The 19967-nt window shown below is 34.8% G+C and overlaps 1 protein-coding gene across 1 annotated transcript in view; it reads right to left on the minus strand.

Moving 5' to 3' along the window:
• Positions 1–861: 861 nt before the first annotated feature.
• The window catches only part of MAP3K21 (mitogen-activated protein kinase kinase kinase 21), a 57861-nt gene continuing 38755 nt past the window's right edge, over positions 862–19967 (minus strand). The window contains exons 7-12 of the mRNA XM_044677184.1: positions 13583–13705; positions 6837–6987; positions 6390–6505; positions 5140–5905; positions 4774–4784; positions 862–3701 (exon numbers count right to left, since the gene is read on the minus strand). Coding sequence (XP_044533119.1) covers positions 3283–3701; positions 4774–4784; positions 5140–5905; positions 6390–6505; positions 6837–6987; positions 13583–13705 — 1586 coding nt within the window. The 3' untranslated portion in view covers positions 862–3282. The remainder of the gene's footprint in view (positions 3702–4773; positions 4785–5139; positions 5906–6389; positions 6506–6836; positions 6988–13582; positions 13706–19967) is intronic.

Genomic DNA, 19967 nt, shown 5'->3' on the forward strand with positions numbered 1-19967 from the left:
ACTAAGTTTAAGTACAATTTGGTACCAGTAATCTAAATAGCTATACCCAAATAGCAGTAAAATGAACTTTCTGAACTTCTTAATTTACAAATTACTCAGTCCTTTCATACAGGTAGCCCTAGATCTTAAGTGGGGAATGCTCCCTCCTCTCCGCAAACAAATGAACTGTCTTTTTTAGCCACTTTATGCTTTACCCTTTTAACAAAGATTAAACAGCTGCTGGGTATTATTTAAATGTTTAGGTGCACTCATTAAGTAGGCACTTTATCAGCTTCAATTTGGCCTTGAGAGAAAAATTGTTATTTTTTGCTGTAAGTCACCTTCCAGAAGAACTCAAAAGATGCAACAATTTTGGCCCATATCAAAATATGAAGCTATTTAAAGCATATTTAAGCAAAATCTAACAAGATTTCAAGAGTCCAGAGTCAAGAACAGCTTAAATGAGTTGTAGCCAAAAGCAAAAAATACAAACAAAAATACCATCTAACCCACTCCTCTCTACACTTGGTTCAGCTGGTCCTCAGGTCCAGGAAGTGCCTGGCTAAGAATTTTAGTTTGAAAGGACTTGCCAGAGCTTGTGTTCTGGTTGCAAAGCCCTCTCAGGACTGGCATTAAAGCTGTTTGGTCAGTCAGTCAACAAGCATTTATTAAGCACCAACTATATGCCAGGCAGAGAGTGAAAATATTTATTCTACTTCTATATGCACTTTGAGGCATGTTGCTTATCAAACATTAGTGATCTTTATCCTTTCAAAATTCTTTTTATCACTGACTACAAAATAAAACATCACAGAACTCTTGGTCTAAGCATTAAGGTAGAAAGCCAAAGTCATTGAGCAGAAGACAGGCTATTTTAAAAAGTTTATTTTTTAAAAAAATACAACATATGTAAACATCTTTCAGTCACAAGGCTTTGTAAAACAGCATATCAAATAGATATCTTAAATTTCTGCAGTGTAAGCACCTTAAATTGTTTACTAACCGTGATTGCCTTAATTTCTCTTTTACTCTAGTAAGACTATTCAATCTACATGAAAATAAATACAATCATTATGCTACAGATAGCAACACATGAAATCACACATTTACAACAGATCCTAATCATCTCCCTCGCCTCCCCACTCCAATATCTGTAGTGGCATGTAAGATTGAATCCATATTTTGAGAAGTAATTGTCTTTATTTGTATTTTCATATTTCAGTTCATCAGAATGCCAACTGGCCTAGAATTACGCTACTAAGGGATCTAACAGATATATGGTTAGAAAAGAAGCATTATAAGGGTGTAAAATGCAAACATATGTTGTTTCTTTAGAAATAAAATTATAGTTAGGTAACAGTTTTTTTTTTTTGCACAAATTCTTTATGTTAGGATAATTACACTCCTGCAATTTAGTCTGTAGGTTATATATGTCAATGGTTGAAAACTAAGTGGCCAACAAAGTGTTGGTATGTATGATGTATTCATGAAGATTAAAATCTAGCTATCATAATTTAATGAATTACCAAAAAGTGAAACTAAAGTAGAGTGGACAATAATTTAATAAAATAATAATGAATACCTGAGATTTTACTGCAACCTAGAGATTGTTTCTCTCAGAATAAAATGTATGTCTCAATATAAGAACCCTTTCATATTCTATTCATAGTACAAAAAGCAATTAGAAAAATGTACTCAAAAGATTTTGCTTTATAATTTAAGCCATCATGATTTTTTGGAATTTTTTTCTAGGTACTTCAAATCTGAAATTTTAATTTTCAACCACTAAAATTTCAGCTTAGTAAAATGTGACTATTTAAAAAACTATGCAACATTACTTAAAAAAATTTATAGCAATTAAAAAAATAAGTGTGCTTCTGAACTGATAAGAGTAAACAGAGGTGACAGTCCACAAAACAGATTTTCTAGAAAGAAACCCACAATTTAACAAGAGCACCATTATCCAAATAGAATTACAATTTTAAACAACTCTGTAATCTATGAAATTCTTAGCTTCACTCAGGGATATATTTTATATTGCCATTCCCGAATAATATCTTTTTGTCTTTGTCTTTTAACAATTGTTCAAGGTTACCTGAAATGTCAAATTACCTGGTAAAATGGTGATTTAAATTTTAATTAGTTAATTAAATAAATTAATAAATTAAATTTAAATAATAAATTCTATTTGGTTTATGGTGCTAGGAAATTTTGTCATCATTAAAATTGTATTATCTTTTAAATAACAAACCTTCATTTAAATTCAGCTTATCTATTACCAAAAATATTTCTAGAGAACAAGAGTTGTGCATTTTCAGGTAACAAAGAGATGGTTACTTATAGTTTAGGAGAAAATTTTAGTGTTCTCTCACCAAGAGAAGAGCCAACTGAAAAAAGGTTTCTTCAATGTGCATGAGATAATCATTCAGATATCATTAAGAAAAATTAGGTTTCTCATAAATTCTAATGGAATCAGCATTTATAAAGCATATGCAGTGAGATTTACTCAAACAGGCTTAAGTCACTGCATAACCTGTCTGACAATCCTAATGCTGAGGTTAGGTAGTTTAATAGAATATCACATTAATTTCAGTTATCAGTTTTCAAAATTATGCAACATTAATTAGCAAGGCAGTGTGGAGATATGGATAGGAAGTCCACTTTAGAGCCTAGAAGACTTGGTTTCAAATCCCACTCCTATGTGATCCCCTCTCAGTGCTCTAAGCAACTCTCTAAGCCTAGAAACTGCTGGGGCAAGCTTAGAGGGAACTTTCTCATCTGAGAGCTCTGAATCCCTTTCCTTATCCTAGTGTTTTTGGTATCATATCATTCACAATGAACAAATTTATAGCATTTTCTTGATTTCTTTTTTTTTTTTTTAAGAAATGGGAAAAATAGTTCAAAGCATCACTGATTGATTTTTAGAAAGCTTGTCTTTCTTTTTTATGACTGCAGGTGAAGAGGAAAAGGGAGAGAGGGAGGGAAAAGAAAACAAACCTAAAAGTTAAGACTGCTCAAGAAAGACTCTATCCAACATATAGCTTTACATTATTGTGCATTTCTAGATTTACACCTTTGTGCATTTCAAGTTACTAGGTGTGGTTCCAGTGAAAAGACAATATAGGCAAGCCAACAACGATGGTTATATTTTTCCAAAAGTTTAACACATCTACTACTGTTTTGGTAACATGGCCACAGCTTTTGAAAATACAGCAGCATGAAATATTAGAAGGTAGACACATGATTTTAAGATGTTCTCATTAAAAACGGTAATGCTTTTTTAAAAGCATAAGGCACTTAAAATTAAGACAGAAATTCTTTCTCCAGTTCATAGATAGAAGGCCGGCTAGTTTTGCTCTTCATTCTGCATAAAGGCACAGTGTAGTCCCTGTTCTGACCTTCTACATCGATGTCCAGCAGTGAGGGTATATGGAATTTAGTTCTTTCCTTGGTACTAAGTACACAGTTAGTATTTGGTTCTGGGTTACCCTCCAAACAGTCTGTGTGAGCAGGACTATGATTTGCACTTTCCGGAAGACCGTGCTGAGGATTTAATCGACTTCTCAGAGAAGAAGGGCGAGGTCTGGGTATGATACTGACAGCACTTTGTTTTTCTAAGAGGGCCTCATTTGGCAGATTTCTCCGATGAATAGATGGGAAGTGCAGCATCCCAGAAACTTGAAAAATTGGCAGTTCAGAGACTCCATTGTTAGAGCAAGTAACTCCATTAGCTGAAAGAGAATGCAAAGACAAGATGTAATTAGAGGAATTTTAGTTTCTATAAGAAAATCACTATAATGACTAAATCAATTAAGTAATCATCTGGAAGTGAGAATCGAATGAAAAAAATGACAAAGCCTGGAGAGCTACCGTATCGTATCATGAACACTGGGACACAATGAATATTTGCTTTTTGCACATTAAGACCATATTGGTGATAGCTGCTCCATGCACAGGATTGGAAAATGGAGTGATACTTAACCAAAAGTTTTTTTCAAAATATTGGTCTGACTGTAAATTAGAACTTTTTAAAGTAAATTTAAAAAATTCAGTTTGGAATGAAGGTTGGATAGTTTTTTAGAAATAATTACCAAAAAAAAGTAAATTTGTTTAAAATTACTCTGAAATAAAACAAAATTTAAAAACAGTTACGATTATACAAACTGAAAATGAACAACTTTTTTTTTCTCTGATTGATTCTGAACTAGTCATAGCTTTCAAACACTGACATCACTTGAACTTATTGCTATTTTTCATTGCTTTATACTCAGCTGGCAAATGTTGATTAGTTTACCAACAAAAGAAAAGTAGTCTGGTTCCCTATGATTGAGGGCTCCATATAACTTGCACATAATATGTACTCTGTTGAAATGAATTTTTTCATGAATGGTCATTCTTCTACTCAAATCTATAAAATGTTTTAAACTATTCTATTAATGCTAAGAGAATTTTACTAACTTTTCAAAAGAACCTGATATGAACCCATTTAGTGCTCTGAAAAAAAGTCAATTTGGAGATCGGAGTACTCCCTATTAGCAGAAGGAGGAGAGTCTTGGTTTTGAACAGTACTGAGCCACCACACTTCTCTAATTTTCAGAGTATCACTTTGCCAATCAATAACACAGAAGGATACCATCACCTCGCTATTATAGTCCAATTATTAGTTATTAATGAAATTAATCTGATAAAATTGCTATTTGGTCCACATAATCTATTGAACTGCTAGCTCTCAAGTATGTTGACACAAATGGTATAGGGAATTCTTGATGAGGGATTCCCTCTACCAATGAAGACTGACAATTGTTCTGCAACTTTTAGTCTTTTGGAATTGTTTGTGCTCGAGAGGTAATGCTGTTACCAGGGTCACAGAACCAAGACATAGGAGAGGTGAGAATTGAACCCAGGAATTCCTATCTTTACAGACAATTCTCCAATTGCTGTTTCCACAGCTTTCATCATCATATGTTATTTCTGGGTAAATTAGCTCTCACTTGAAACATAACAATAGCAATATATTTTAGGGAGAAAAAGGCCTGGATCAGCTGTAAGAAACTTGAGCTCTAAGTCTTAGCTAGATAAGGCAGTAGAATGTCACTGAACAATACATATTTTGCCATCTAATGTAGGTTCAGTTTTGTATCTTTGTATACTTTAAACAACCTACCTGTCTGAAAAGCATTTCCATCAGATACAGTTCGTCTGTGACATGATACCCTCGTTTTTGATGGTGCGTTATTTGGCACATTTCCAGATACCTGCTTTGTGAAAGGAGAGGAAGGCACATTCTTCAACAAGCTGTGATCAGTCACAAGTCCTGAAATCGCAGCAGGCTCACAGTTATTTCCCTGATTTACAGGGGAAACTCTTAAAATAGGAATGTCTGTATCACAGGTACCCACAAATGTGTCTTCATTGTCTGAGTGTAGCAAACATTTTGTGGAGATGGAAGGCATGGACAGGAGGTTCACAGTGTTTGATGATGGACTTATTGATGGAATATTAACATCTTCTCTTTTAGACTGTAATCTGGTTGGAGGACTGGAACTTCTTCGTAATTTAGAAGCACGATGAAATATTCCCTCACGTTTCTTCTTATCCTCTTTGGGCAACAATTCATCAGGAGACTGTACCTTATTTAGTTCTCTAATATCCAATCCCAAAGCCACAGAAGCCAATAATGCAGCACACCCATATAATGCAGATTCAGTTTTCTTTTTGGGGGGTGTTCTACTAAGACTATTTGTGGGAGTCATTTGGGGAGTGCTAGCTGCAGAACTAGCAGAAGTTCCCTCTTCAAAGCTTTCAGGTTCTACAGTATTATCTCCCTGATCATCTTTCCAAAGAGGTAGATCAACATAGGCCTGATTTGGCAATTTTATTTGCTTTGGTCTTTTGTTGTCCAGTCCATCAGGGAAAAGTTTCAGCTCTGGAGAGATAATTAAATCAGAGGCATAGATACAAATGTAGTAGTATCTTTTAATAAAAAATAAAGTATTATGATTCTTTTTTTTTTTACATCACCTACATTTCCCAAAATAGTCTCCTCTATTACCTTTTAAAAATTGGTTCTGAGTTACCTTGGAAAATTCGAAGTTACACCCTCAATAAAATAAATGGACCCCCAACAAAATAATGTAAGGATACAGATACTCTTAATTGTATTACTGAATCCTAACCTAGCCAAACAATAAATCATAAGAAATATATAGCATGAGGTCAGTTTCTTCCCAGGAAGACTAACAGTGGGGGAAAACAATGGGAAGCAGACTGCTTTTATTTACTCTCTAGAGATAGAAGAGATTACATAGTACTGCCTATTAGGTATGTTCTCCTCAACACAAAAATTAAAAAATTTAAGAGTTTGGATTTCAAATCTAATGCAAACAAATCCCAAATTCTGAGTCTATAACTATCAAAAGCACACTTACCTTGTTGGTCCACAAATAATGAAGCTAAAGGCACTGTTTTCTGGTTTTTCATTAAGATAGTTGACCAAGGATTACTACCATCTGAAAGAGGTCTTACTCTGAAAAAGAAATGTTTTTTCTGACATGACAGAATCATAAAAATTATAGCTTAGTGGCAGAGTAAAATCCAATTAGGTCATGGGGAAAGTGACTAAATGACAATGATAATAAATGACAATGATAAGTTTTAATTTTGACGATTAAAATAATAAACTCTTATCAGGCTATCATTTTTTAAATGGCTAATAAAGAATGATCAGTGCAATAATGCATATAAAACACTTGGGGAAAAACAAGACTGGTTAGCTGAGATAATGGATATGATACATGCTAAAAGCAATGACAATGGTGATTTTGCAAGAAGTAAAAATCAGTAGTAAACTGCTATACCTTTCTTTGCAGTCAGTACGATCTTTTGTTTGAACTGAACTTGGTCCCCATGTACAACCTTTCTTTTTGAAGTTTCTCTTCACATCTTCAAATTCTTCTTGACGATAGGCTGTGCTTTTGCCCCAGGTTCTATTACTTTCTTCTGAGGTGACTATATACAGAGACAAATCAGTCAGAGATCCTTTCACAGCTTTGTTATAGATAATCAAATTAATTTGAGTAATTAAATCACCAGTAGCATTCCTTTTACTTAGATACCTATCCAAAGGACTTAAATACCTGAGGAAGAAATGATTTATTTCACCCAAAGCTACCACAAATTGCTCTTTTCAATCAATAAAAGCAGAGAGAGTGGACAAAATAATTAGGAAAGATAAAAATTAAGAAGATAGCAGAAATGATCTGGTCTTATCTTCACATGCTGTGACATTCATGATTTTCCATTTTTGTTTGAAAAAAGAAAACCCAACTGAGCATTTAATTTTTATTTTATTTAGCAGAATAATTTCAAAGAAATAATTGAGTAGAATAATTTCAATGAAAAAACTTGTGGCATTAAAGTTTAAGAGTTGAATAAGAGAACTTCACATTGATATTTTATACTTAAATGCTCAGTCTTCACCCAATAGTTTAATTATGATAAAAAAAATTAAATCACAAAAGTCCCAATACCCTTTACAATTTAATTATGTCTTGCCTTTTTTCATTCCCTGACAGGGAGGTACATATTCACTTGTGATATCTACATCTTGCTGGTATACATATATACTGTTTCTCCGGTCATGAGAAGTACTTACATCTGATTTTGAAATCACTAGAGAAAAATTGTTTCTATTATTATATAGTTAGTGAAAACTATCAATAAGATAAATGATATAAAAAACAAACAAACAAAAGTTACAGGGCTTAGTCATGATCACTGTTTAACATAGATGTGTCAAAATCAGGCCAGCACTAAGGCCAGAACCAGATTAAAATGTAATTCAAAAATGTTTAAAAATAAACACATAAAATAGGATAAAACAGAAATAATGTTAATTTGTGGTTTTCTAAATTAACATGCAGGGATCCATTTTGATATGACACCACACTGGTTTAGCATACCATATTATATAAGATGAAATAAAGGACAAGATTATTTCACTTAAAAAAATTACATTTAAGAAAATAAGGAGATTTTAAACAAACATATATGAATTTTGTTCAAGTTCAACCACATTTTTGGTAAGTGACCATGAACTTGTATAACACAAATTTGTCCTTAAATGTTTAATCACCTTTATCATTCTTTAACATCTTTCTTAATCATATATGTATATATAAAATCTAACTTTCATGTATCTTTATTTGACAAACTTTAATCCCAATCATCTGATTTTAGCTCAAACAGTAAATGCATAAGATTCATTTTGGAATTCTTACTAAATAGATCTCCATATGCACCTTGTATGTGGCTATGTTGTCTCCCTATTAGACTGTAATGCCCTTGAGGGAAAGGATTACTTTTTTCCTCCTTCTTTTGTATCTCAAGTGCTTGGCATAGTGCCTTGCAGATAATAAACTGCTTGATACTTTCAGATATATATACATACATATGTAAGTATACATATATATATACACACTTACTATATATTTGTGTGTATATGTATATATATGCTTACTATATATTTGTGTATATATATATGCTTACCATGTATGCACGAAATAGTACATATGTGTATATGTATTTATAAATAGATATAGATATAGATATAGATGATATAGATATATATCATGTACACGTGAAACCCCTGGTCTTCCAGAAAACTTTGAGGCAAGTAAAAAAATTACAGAGACAAAATTCAAACTTGTCTAACTACCTCATTTAACTTTCATTCTACTACTTTTTTCCATAAATAGATATAGCACTTCTGGCTTCCAACAATCTATCCTCCATGAGTAAAGAATGGACAACAGACAAGAATGGCCTGAGTTCTTACTATGTTCAGACTTCTAGGGAAGTGACTACCGGCCCCATGAAACATAGAGCCTCATAAAAAAAAATCACCATATGATATTACCATCAAACATTGAATGTCAGAATTAGAAGAAGGGAAACTAGAAATATGAAGTCCATATCTGATACTTAATGTGTAAATGAAGGCAAGTCATTTAACTTTTAAGAGCCATAGTTTTCTCATAAATGGGGATAATAATCCTAGTAGCATCATAGGATGGTGATGAGAATCCAATGAGAGGATACATAGAAAATTACATTAAAGATATGTGTGTGCCTTTGTGCATGTGTGTATGCATGTGCATGCATGTGTATGTGAATATTTCATGAAGTCCATAGGAAAAGATATAATTGGAGTTTGGGACCTAGAAAGAGAAATCAAGAAATCATCATGTTAAGAACGTGACAAATGGGTTAGGTATGAAGGGTACCTAGTAAATTTAGTAGGGGAAACATGGAAAAAAGACTACGTTAGGTATAGGTATCAGCATAAGTAAAAGCACTACAGGAAGGCTCAGAGCATGCTTGGGGGTAAGCACTATAGTCTGACTTAAGTACAACATGTAAAGATGAGGCTGGAAATGTAGAGTGATGTCATATTGTGGAGGGTCTTGAATGCCAAACAAAGGAAGACGAACTTTATTTAGAACCACTGGAGATTACTGAGCATGCAACTATAGGTGTTCCAATCCAAAGGCTAGATGAATGAAACCAGCAAAGTCCAGTAAGCTGCACATTATCTTATCCTTACTTTTTCATTCTTTAACAAATAATTAGCAACCTATCATTAAAAAAAACTCTTAATGAATTTTAGGTGACTAAAGTGTTCTCACAAACTCAAATTCATAATATATGACAATATGTGATGCTAAAGTCAGTAAGGCAGCCTCTGCTGCTCCCAACCCTTAGTACTTCCCCAGATCATTTTGTATTTATACAATTATGAATCTACAAAGGTTGCCCCAAAAGTCTAGTTCAGTTTAAGTTTATGAAAGCCACATAAATACACACATCTTGAATGTATATATCTGTATACCTACTGTATCTTCTCCTACTCTCCCTCCCTGTCGCCCCAGGAGAACACAAAGTCTGTCAGGGCATAGACTGTCTCTTGTCTTTATATTCTCATGCAGGAGATGCTTAATAAATGTTTGTTTTTGATGACGGTTATTCCAAATGGTAATAGTTGTTTGATGTATAATTATGAGGAATTAATAAGGTTGATTCAGTATTGCCAGTTTTAAAGGCAAACCTGCATAGACTAAGAGTTAACATGCAAGTTCAACAGGCAATGCCAAATTGTAGTAGTCACTAAATTGTCAATATTCAAGAAAGTCTAGACACAACTCTTCAGTGTCAGAAGCAAATTAGAGAAAGATAACAAGAGTCAAATTACAACAAGGAGAACCCTGCCCTTGATAACTTGTCCTCTAGAGTTGATGAAGACTTCCAAGCATGAGAAGCAAAATACAGAAAGTAAGACTATATAAGGCCAATATATACTGAAATGAGATAACCAACCATAAAAAAGATTATTCTGGCAGCAGTATGAAGGGTTAATTGCAAAGCCAAGACACTAGAGTAGAAGTAGGAAGAAAGTTTAAGTGGATATTGCATTAGTCCAAAAAGGTATAAATGAGGGCCTCTAGTATACTAGGGTGGTGGCAAAGGAAACAGAGGGGTGGCAACAGATGTAAGAGATTTGTTACATCATAAGTAGTAAGAAGGGCAGAGCCAGAATCTGAAGTCAGGTATTTAAAATCCAATTTCAGTGCACTTTTCTACTATGCCACATGGTCTAATTTATTATAATAATAACCTTAAGGAAGAATTCAATTTCAGTTACAGCAGAGAGGTGGAAGAAATATTAGTTGTAAAGCCAAAGGAGGCAGAAACATTTATTTAAGAAAAGGCATTGTGGAAACATTGGGAAACTGGCAGACCAATATGAAATGGGTCTAAGGATCATCCTTAAAGTATTTGTGAGTATTGTGAGAGGGAGGAGTCAAAGATGACATTGAGGATGTGGGACCTGGTGACTGGAATTAGGACAGTGGCCTTGACAGTGACAAGGAAATATGGAAGAAGTGAAAGTTAGGGGGTTAAAGTTAATGAATTCAGTTTTGGACAAGCTAATATTGAGATGCTTATGAGACATCCACTTTGAGATGTCCAAGCTCGTGATGTAGGACTGAGCTCAGGACAGAGACTAGTGCTGGATAGGTAGAGCTGGGAATACTTTTCACACAGATGATAACTGAAGCCATGGGAACTGATAAGGTCACCAAGGGAGATAGTAGAGAGGGATGACAGAAGACGTGAGGGTCACAAGTAATGGGTATCAGATGAATAAAGATCAAACAATGAAGGATGAAAAGGAGCATTTAGAAGAATCAAATGGGAAGTATGCATTAACCTTTTAAGTAGAGAGCAACTGAAAAACAGAATCTCTGTTAGCAGAGCAAGAAGGCCTGTGAAGAGGAGCTTCTGGGACCTAAGGACATTGTAAGTCAACACAAGAGAGTGAAGCAGAAATGGGAGAGATGTTTCTCTTGGATACTGCCCGAGAATATGTGCCAAAAAGAGAAGTCAAGGAAGTTACTGGTATTAGGCATTCAAGGAGTTAGGAGTGACCCAGTGTGAAGGAATAAAGTTTGGATTTTCAAACAGGAAAGATTGTTTCTGAAAAACCTCAAATTTCAGAGGACTAATGACAAAGAATTAGACTATTTCCTGCCTGAAAGGTGATGAATTACATATGCAATATGAGAAACATGTTTTGGGGTATATTGTTTTGCTCAACTATAAATAATTATTATAAAGGTTTTGCTCTTTATTTTTCCCCCAAATATGGGATGAAGGGAGAGAAAACACATACTTATTAATCAAAAAGGAAAACAAGCCTATCAGGTTTATTTTCTTAATGTCTAAAGAGGTCAGCAGAAAGGCTTTATCTTAAACTGGAGTGGTTAGTAGTATAAAGAAAAAAAAAAAAGGAAAGATAGCAGAAGGTTTGTATTAATGACCAAGATCGAATTATGCTCTTTGCAGGTGAAGCTGACACTTGCCAAGCTTATGGTGGACATTATTTGAGGTGAAGTATGGAGAGCTTTCTGATTAGGGGTACCTCAAAAAGGTTTTTATCATATATCCCCCTTGAATGGTTGAATCATGTTGTTAATACAGCTATAAATGTCCCTTAGCTAAACTTCCTTAATAAGCACATAGTACATTCAACGTGTATCAATTAAAGGACTGACAATCTAGAGCAGGCTTAAAAGTTAAGACCATTAAGGTTGATTCATTCTTCTTTTCCCTACTTTAGCAACTGCTAGTAAAATAGCATTTATTGTTATTTTAGCTTACTCAAGCAAAAACAAAGTAAAAGTGTTTTGTTGAATGTAAACACAAACACACACACACACACACTAATAAAAGTATAGTTATGGAGAAGCAAAAAGGACTGAAATCTTTTTTACATATATGTATATATAAGTATATACTTAAGTGATTTTTCTATAGTTACAAAACTATTAGGCATCAGAAATGGGACTAGAACTCAAGACCTGATTCAGAGTTTACTGCTCTCTATTATACAGAGCTGCTTTCTGTGAAAATTACTCAATTGTTCAAATTTTCCAAGTTTCTGATGTCAGGCCTTGCTTCCTGTTTCAATCTAAGCCAATACCTTCCTCAAAGCCCACAAAAAAAGCAAATATTTGGCAATTATTTAGAGAAAATACTTTTCCTGTCAATGAGGATGCAGGAACATAAATCACTGCCCAAAATGTCTTATTAAATGATAACTACTAGATGCATCTATAGGCAGACACATGAAACAGATTTTACCAAGATTTAAATTATTTTTCTGCCTTGAAGTCAATCACCTTTGGAAGGAACATTAGCTTTAAAAAAATTCCAGTGGGCTTTTACTTAGCACCTAATTTGAAACTCATATTAGCACAGGCAATAGAAAAATTGGATGAATGTTAATTTCTTTTTAGATAAATAGTTCTTTCTATAAGAATCATAAAGATTTCTAAGGAGAGAGAAAAGAAAGGGGAGAAAAGATAAAGAGGGAGAAGGGGAGAGGAAAGAGGTAACTACAGGAAAACAGCAAAAGAAAGATTCTAAATACTACCTAAATCCATTTGTTAATCTTGAGGTAAAAGAAAGTTAAAGATCTTAAGAGATAATGACAAAATTATAAAATAGTTTTTCAAATTCTTAACTCTACTTTAAAATCTTCCTCTTCCCAGTAAGACAATCTTAATTTTGTAGCATTCTAAATATCTAAAGCTGTCTTTGTTTTATTATTTTTTTTCCTCTTGGTATTTAAGAACCTAGATTGAATCTGAATATATTAACTTTGAATCTAAGAAATGTGACAGCTATCCCCAAAAAGGACAGCTTGCCTGAAGTAGTAGGAAATTCCCCTATGCTAGAGGTCTTCAAATAAAGGTCAGATGGACACTTGTTAAGAGTGTTATAAAGAGGATTCTTTTTCAGATGCAAGTTGGAGACTAGATGGCCTCTATGTTCCCTGCCAGCTCCTCGATTCTGTGGTTCTTAAGAATCTAAGACCAAATTTTATTTTCCAAAAGAGCTTAAGAACACTAAAGAATATTTGCTTCCAATTTGCTATTTAAACATCTTTTCATTGTTATTGATTCAAAATAATTATTAGATTAGATTTATGTCATGGTGAGAAGAGGAGTAGGACTGAGGGGAGAAGAAATCTACAACTTACGTTGTATAGCTCGAAGCCGAGGAATTATTGTTGGACTACTTGGAGGGCTAGAACTGTTACTGTTTAAACTTCTTCGTTTATCCAAATTTGGAGAAGCTTGCACTGTTATTTTGTGCTGGAAATCTGTTGGATAAAAAAGTAATATTGAATTTCTACTGCAGATAAATAAACTAAGTCTTGTACACCTATTTCTTTGGCACATAAATAAAGAAAAAAAAAATACCAAGACAGTATAGAATAGTGTGTCTAACATCCCATGGCTTTTTCATCAAAAGAATACATCTTTTTAACTTAATTTATATCACTGGAATCTTGACTATAAATTTGTTGTAAGTAAAATGAAGGAATTCATAAAACTAATATGCAAGATGACTGACCCAGTAATATGTTGGTGTAAATATGTAAATTATACAGGGTAAAATGAGAAGAAAAAATCGTAAGTTCTTTCTTCAACAGAAGAGGGAAAGAATGTTGTTATATGCTATTGCACAAGCAGGAGAATTTGTTTCTTTGGGAGTATGAAATGTAAATCAGGTAAAACAGAAGGACATAATTAATGAGAGGATGTCTAATTTCTAGTAGAAGTAGAGTACCTTTCTTCCAAAGAGTTCCAAGTGCTTTTGTTGAAAAACTAAATGAGTAATATTACTATTACATGTGTGTGCATACATATATGTATATATATATATATATTACTATTATAACTTCTCTCAAGTGGTTTATTCTTTAGAATCAAAACGTTTAAGTCTATGGATTGAAATTCTTCCCTTCAGATGGCATATAGATTGACCTTTTCTAATAAAGAGCATTGGTGCTCTAGAGTTCTAGTATCTGGTTCAGATCATGGCTTTTACTAAATACCTGTGTAATCTTGGGCAATTTACTTAATCTCTATGCCTCAATTTCTCCATCTGCATTATGAGTAGACTCAAAGACCTCTAACATCCCTTCCAGTTCCAGATCTATGACTTAAACTAAGAGAATATATATGCTTAACATTTCAGAAGCAGAGTAATAAAGAATGTATTTTCTTCTTAAAAAACATTTCTTCATTTGTGCCTTATAAAAAGCTATGCATCACAATAATCCCACACACAGGCAAATCCTACACAAAGATGCAAAAGCTTCCAGTGAAAGTTGAGAGATGGTCTCTGCCTCTTAGAGTCCCTAGATTTATTCAAGTTCCAGTTCAAATGCCACCTCCTATATAAGAAGCCTTTCCTGATCTCCCATCCTCCACCCCCCCCCATTTGCTAGTTCTGTCCCCCTGGAGTTAACCTCTATTTTATATAAAGGATAACATTGGCTCATAAATTTTAGAGCTTAAAAGGAATTCAGAGGTATTGTTTAATTGATGTCCTTCCAACTGATGATAAGGAACTGAAGCCTAGAGAGGTTAAATAACTTTCCATAGTTCACACAAATACAAAGTACAGAGCCAAGATTCAAACTTAGATCATCTGACTATAAATCCAGGATACTTAGCAATGTGCCATGTTGGTGTTTCCTTGGAGAGACTGGAAACACCTTGAAGGTAAGAATTGTTTCACTTTTGTCTTTGCATCCTCAGTACCTAACACTGGCACAGAATAGGAACTTAACGTGTGTTTACTGACTCTTAAATTTTCTGACCAAGGACTAGCCTAAGTTCAGGAAGGCTCATTACCATCAGCTTGCCATTAAGTGAGGATAATCTTTGATAGCAAACTCTTGAAGAATGTTTACTGAAGTGTAGAGGTGTTGTGACCTGCATCAGAGGGAAACTGTACCCTAAATAACAAAATCATGGATGTTTTGAAGTGTATTATCTTGCTATTTGTCCTTAAGAGTACTGAAATAAGAATCTCATCTATAAATAATCTATCTTAAAAATGTGCATGCTTGAGATCTGCCTCCCCCTTTTAGCATTAAACCTTCAAAAGAGAAAATTCACCTTAGTATTTGCCAATTATAACTTTTTCAGGCATTCTACACAAATGGCTATCATCTATTATATTTGTAGGGAAATAGGAGGGAAGAGAGTAGCCAAAGACAAATGAGGATGATGGTTTATATAATAACCCAGCACCATCTTGTGGACCGACAAGTAAATAGCAATGTTGGACTTTATATAAAACACTGAAAAACTTACTCTTTACTTCAGAGGAAAAAGGAAGCATTGAGAACGAGAAGGAACCATGGAAATCATCCAGTCCATCCCTCTTCATTTACAAATACAGAACAAAAGCCCAGAGAGGGAAAGTCACTTGCTCATGATCAAAAAAGGAGTCAGGGACAGAGGCAAGATTTGAATCTAGGCTCCCTGCCTCCAAATTCATTCTTTACTGAATATTATTTTTTGACTAAAAATGTCCTCTTCTTTCCTCATTTAAAAAAGGAAAAAAAAAGAAAGTGGAGGTAAGATGGTGGAGTAGAGGCAGGGAAGCTCAAAACCACCATGAGAATTTTCTCCAACCAATCTCAAAATAACACCAGAAAAATAATATAGGAGTGAAAGAACAAACAAGGAGACAGAGTGAATCAACTTTCATGCAGAGAGTGGCTGGGTCCCTGTGGTAAGAAGGAAACACAGCAAGCAAGAAACTACAACAAGGAGTAAAGAGCAAGCCAACAGCAAGAACCCTCACCCCATGTCTACTGGTCTAGGTTCCGAACTTGGTCCCAGGCCAACATCTGGACCCTGAGATCCTGCCTAAGCCAACAGTAGTCCAACCCAATGCAGACCCTGTAAAGTTCCAAGCAAACCTGCAGGTCCAGAATTCCAGTGTGAGGCAAGCTGTGCTATGCACCTGGATCTGTGTAAACCCAGAGTGAAGCCAGGAGCCCCAGCCCAAGCTTAAAGTGAGCACCTGAATCCTAGTTTGAAGGAGTCTGTGTGGTACTCCTGATCAGTGGTAAACCCAGAGCTAGGCCCCTGAGTCCCCAACTGTGGGAGCCCAGACCTAGCTAGTCGAGGGCAAGGTAGTACAAAGTGTGCTTGACCTGATTAAGCCCAGAGTGAGACCAAAAGTCCCTGCTCAAGCCTGATGCTAGACTTTGGGTCGTGAACAGGCTCAGAGGCTGATTGAATCAGCAGTGGGAGGTGGCTTACAGAGCTCCCAACCCAGAGACCATCATACCACGTTAAAAGAACTGAAACCTGTGAAACCCATTAATAAGGCTAAGGGGAACATCAAGGAAGAACTTAAGTTTAAGAGAGTGTCCTATCCTCCTTGAGAACAGAGCCTCTCTTTAAAAGGAAAGTGAAAATCAAGAAAAAGGCTGGGAAAATGAGCAAACATTGGGCAAAAAATCCTAACATAGAAAAATTTTATGGAGACAAAGAGCAAGGCACAGACTCAGAAGGGGAAGGTGAAAACAAAGCAAACACATGCAAAGCTTCAAAGAAAAATATGAATCCATCTCAGATACTGGAAGAAGTCAAAAAGCATTTCAAAAATCAATTAGGAGAGGCTGAGAAAAAAATGAGGAAGAGAAATGAAAGCAATGCAAGAAGAAATGAGTCAAATGAAAAGAGATTCAAAAGCTTGAAGAAAATCATTCCTTAAAAACTGGAATTGGGCTGATGTCTTCCTGAGACATCAAGAAACAATAAAACAAAATCAAAAGAATGAAAAAACAGAAGAAAACATGAAATATCTCACTGAAAATACAATTGACCTGGAAAATAGATCCAGGAGAGACAATTTAAGAATTATTGGACTACCTCAAAGTCATGACTTTAAAAAAAAAAGAAAAAAAAGGCCTGGACATCTAATACAAAAAATTATCAAACAAAACTAAAAAAGAAAAGACCCAAGAAGTATGATTCCAGAATGAAATAAATATTGTATGCACTTGTCTATTTTTATCTTCTATGGATGTAAGCTGAGGAGCACTTTAAGAAGAAAACAAGTATACTGAGTTATATTTCATTACTCTACGAAATGATTACAGATTTCTGTTGATACATTTTCACCTTTTTAAAAAAATACCTTTTTCATAATATTTCTCAAACATTCCACAAAGGGAAACACTAGGATAACAGAATTATAGATTTAGCATTGAAAGGGACCTCAGAGGCCATCTAATTCAATCCCCTAATTTTCCAAGAGAGTTTAGGTGACTTGTTCAGGGTTACTGGGATAGTAAGTGAAAGATAGAGGATTTGAACCAAGGCCTTTGGACTTCAAATCCACTACACCAATCTGCATTTGTGATAAAGTAAACATGTTTGCTTGGTGAAGGTATCCCTGCTGAATGCTTTTAGACACATTACAGACAGCTCCCAGGATCAGAAGATAAAAGACCAGTCAATCAGCCAACAAATATTTAGTATGTACTTATTAGCCAAGCACTATTCAAACCACTGAGGATACAAAGAAAGGTAAAAATAGTTTATATTCTAATGGGGGAGACAACATATAACTATGTACATATAAAACACATAAGTAAATGGCAGATAATTTGAATTGTGAAGTCACTTAAAACTAAGAGGAGGTCAGCGAAAGCCTCCTGCAGAAGGTGGGATTTGAGCCATGTCTTATAGGAAGCCAGAGAAACTAAGAAGCAGAAGTAAGGCAGAGCATTCTATGCTTAGGGGAACAGTCAAGTACAGAGTTATAAATGAACTGTCAGGTCTGAAAAACAGCAAAGTAGGCGAGGTACATTGGACCACTGAGTACATGGAAGAGAGTAAAGTCTGAGAAGACTGGGGAGGCAGAAAAGGGTCAGACTAGGAAGAACTTTAATTACTAAGCAAAGGGTTTTATATTTTATACTAGAGGTAAAGAGGTAACTGGAAACTTATTAAGCAAAGGGATGACATGATAAGACCTATGCTTTAGAAAAATCATCTAGACAGCTCAGTAAAAGATGAATTAGAGTAAGGAGAGATTTGAAGCAGGGGAACTGGAAGGATTTTTTTCTACATTCCAGGTGAAAGATGATGAGTGCCTAAACCAGGGTGGCCACACTGTAAATGGAAAGAACTGGACATATACGAAAGCAGTTGTGAAGGCAATGGACTAGACAGATGTAGCAGAGGTGAGTTAACAGTCAATGATGATGCCAAGGTTATAAGTCTGAGTGATTAGATGATTGCTTTGACAGTAATAGAAAGCTTGGGAGGAGGGGAGGGTTTGGGGGAAATGTCTTTTGGTTTAGATATGTTGTGATTGCCATGTCTAGGATAGACAATTAAATTGAATGGACATTTATTTCAAGATATCAAAAAGACAAGTTAACAATGTGTGACTGAGCACAAGAAAGAGACTAAAGCTGGATATATAGATCTGGGAACTAACACAGATGATAAATGAACCCATAGGAGTTGATGGGATCACCAAGTAAGTCAGAAGAGAGGGAAAAGAGAAGAAGGTCTAGAGCACAGCCTCAAGGAACACCAATAGCTAGAAAGGGTTACAGTGATAAAGAATAGACAAGAAAAAAAACTGAGGAGCAGTCAGACAGATAGAAAGAGAACTAAGAAAAAGTTACAAATAACCAAGAAAAGAAAGAAATATCCAGAGGAGAAAGTGATCAATAGCGTCATATACTATGGAGAAATCAAGAATGATAATTGAGAAAAGACTACTAGATTTGGCAACTATAAAATAATTAATGACTTAGAAGAGGTCATATAGTTAGGTAATAAGGTCAAAAGCCAGATTAGAAGTTTTACAAGAGAGTGAAAGAAAATACCATGGGAAACTTGAGGAGACAAGGTTTGGAATAGGTATTGTGGAGAATGGAATAGTAATTAGGGAGGAATAGAAGGTCTGCTTGAAGTAATGAAGGCCTCATTAGATATTATACATTTATAGAGGATCCAAGCAGTACAGTTTATAGATTCTCTCTAGCTCCATTCAAGAGCAAGTTTTTAAGAGTGAAATAGAAAAGGGCAGCCAAGTGGCTCAGTGGATTGAGAGTCAAGTCTAGAGATAGGAAGCCCAGGATTCAAATCTAGCCTCAGACAGTTTCTAGCTGTGTGACCTTGGGCAAATCACTTAATTTCCCCTGCCTAGTCCTTTCTACTCTTTTGCCTTGGAACAAATACACAGTACTGATTTTAAGTTAAGGGTTATTTAAAAAAAAGAGTAAAGAAGAGAGATGACTAGAGTGATTCAGGGTTAGGATTTGGCATGGCATGATTGACTGGACAAGGGGAAAAGAAATCTGAGAGCACAGAGTTGCAGAGATTAACTGGTTCAACAAGGGATACAAAGGACAAGAGTATAAAAATGCAACAGTGATAACCAAGAAAAGATTAGAGTGGAATGAATGGAGACCACAGTGAGGATAAAGATGTAGGAGTATAAAACATAAGGAAAGATGAAGTAATAAAAGACAAGGGACAAAAAAGTGGAATATTTATGGAGATGACAAGATTAGGGAGCATGACCTT

This window comes from Gracilinanus agilis, chromosome 4, assembly GCF_016433145.1.
Source record: "Gracilinanus agilis isolate LMUSP501 chromosome 4, AgileGrace, whole genome shotgun sequence".
In the NCBI taxonomy this organism is placed as follows: domain Eukaryota; kingdom Metazoa; phylum Chordata; class Mammalia; order Didelphimorphia; family Didelphidae; genus Gracilinanus; species Gracilinanus agilis.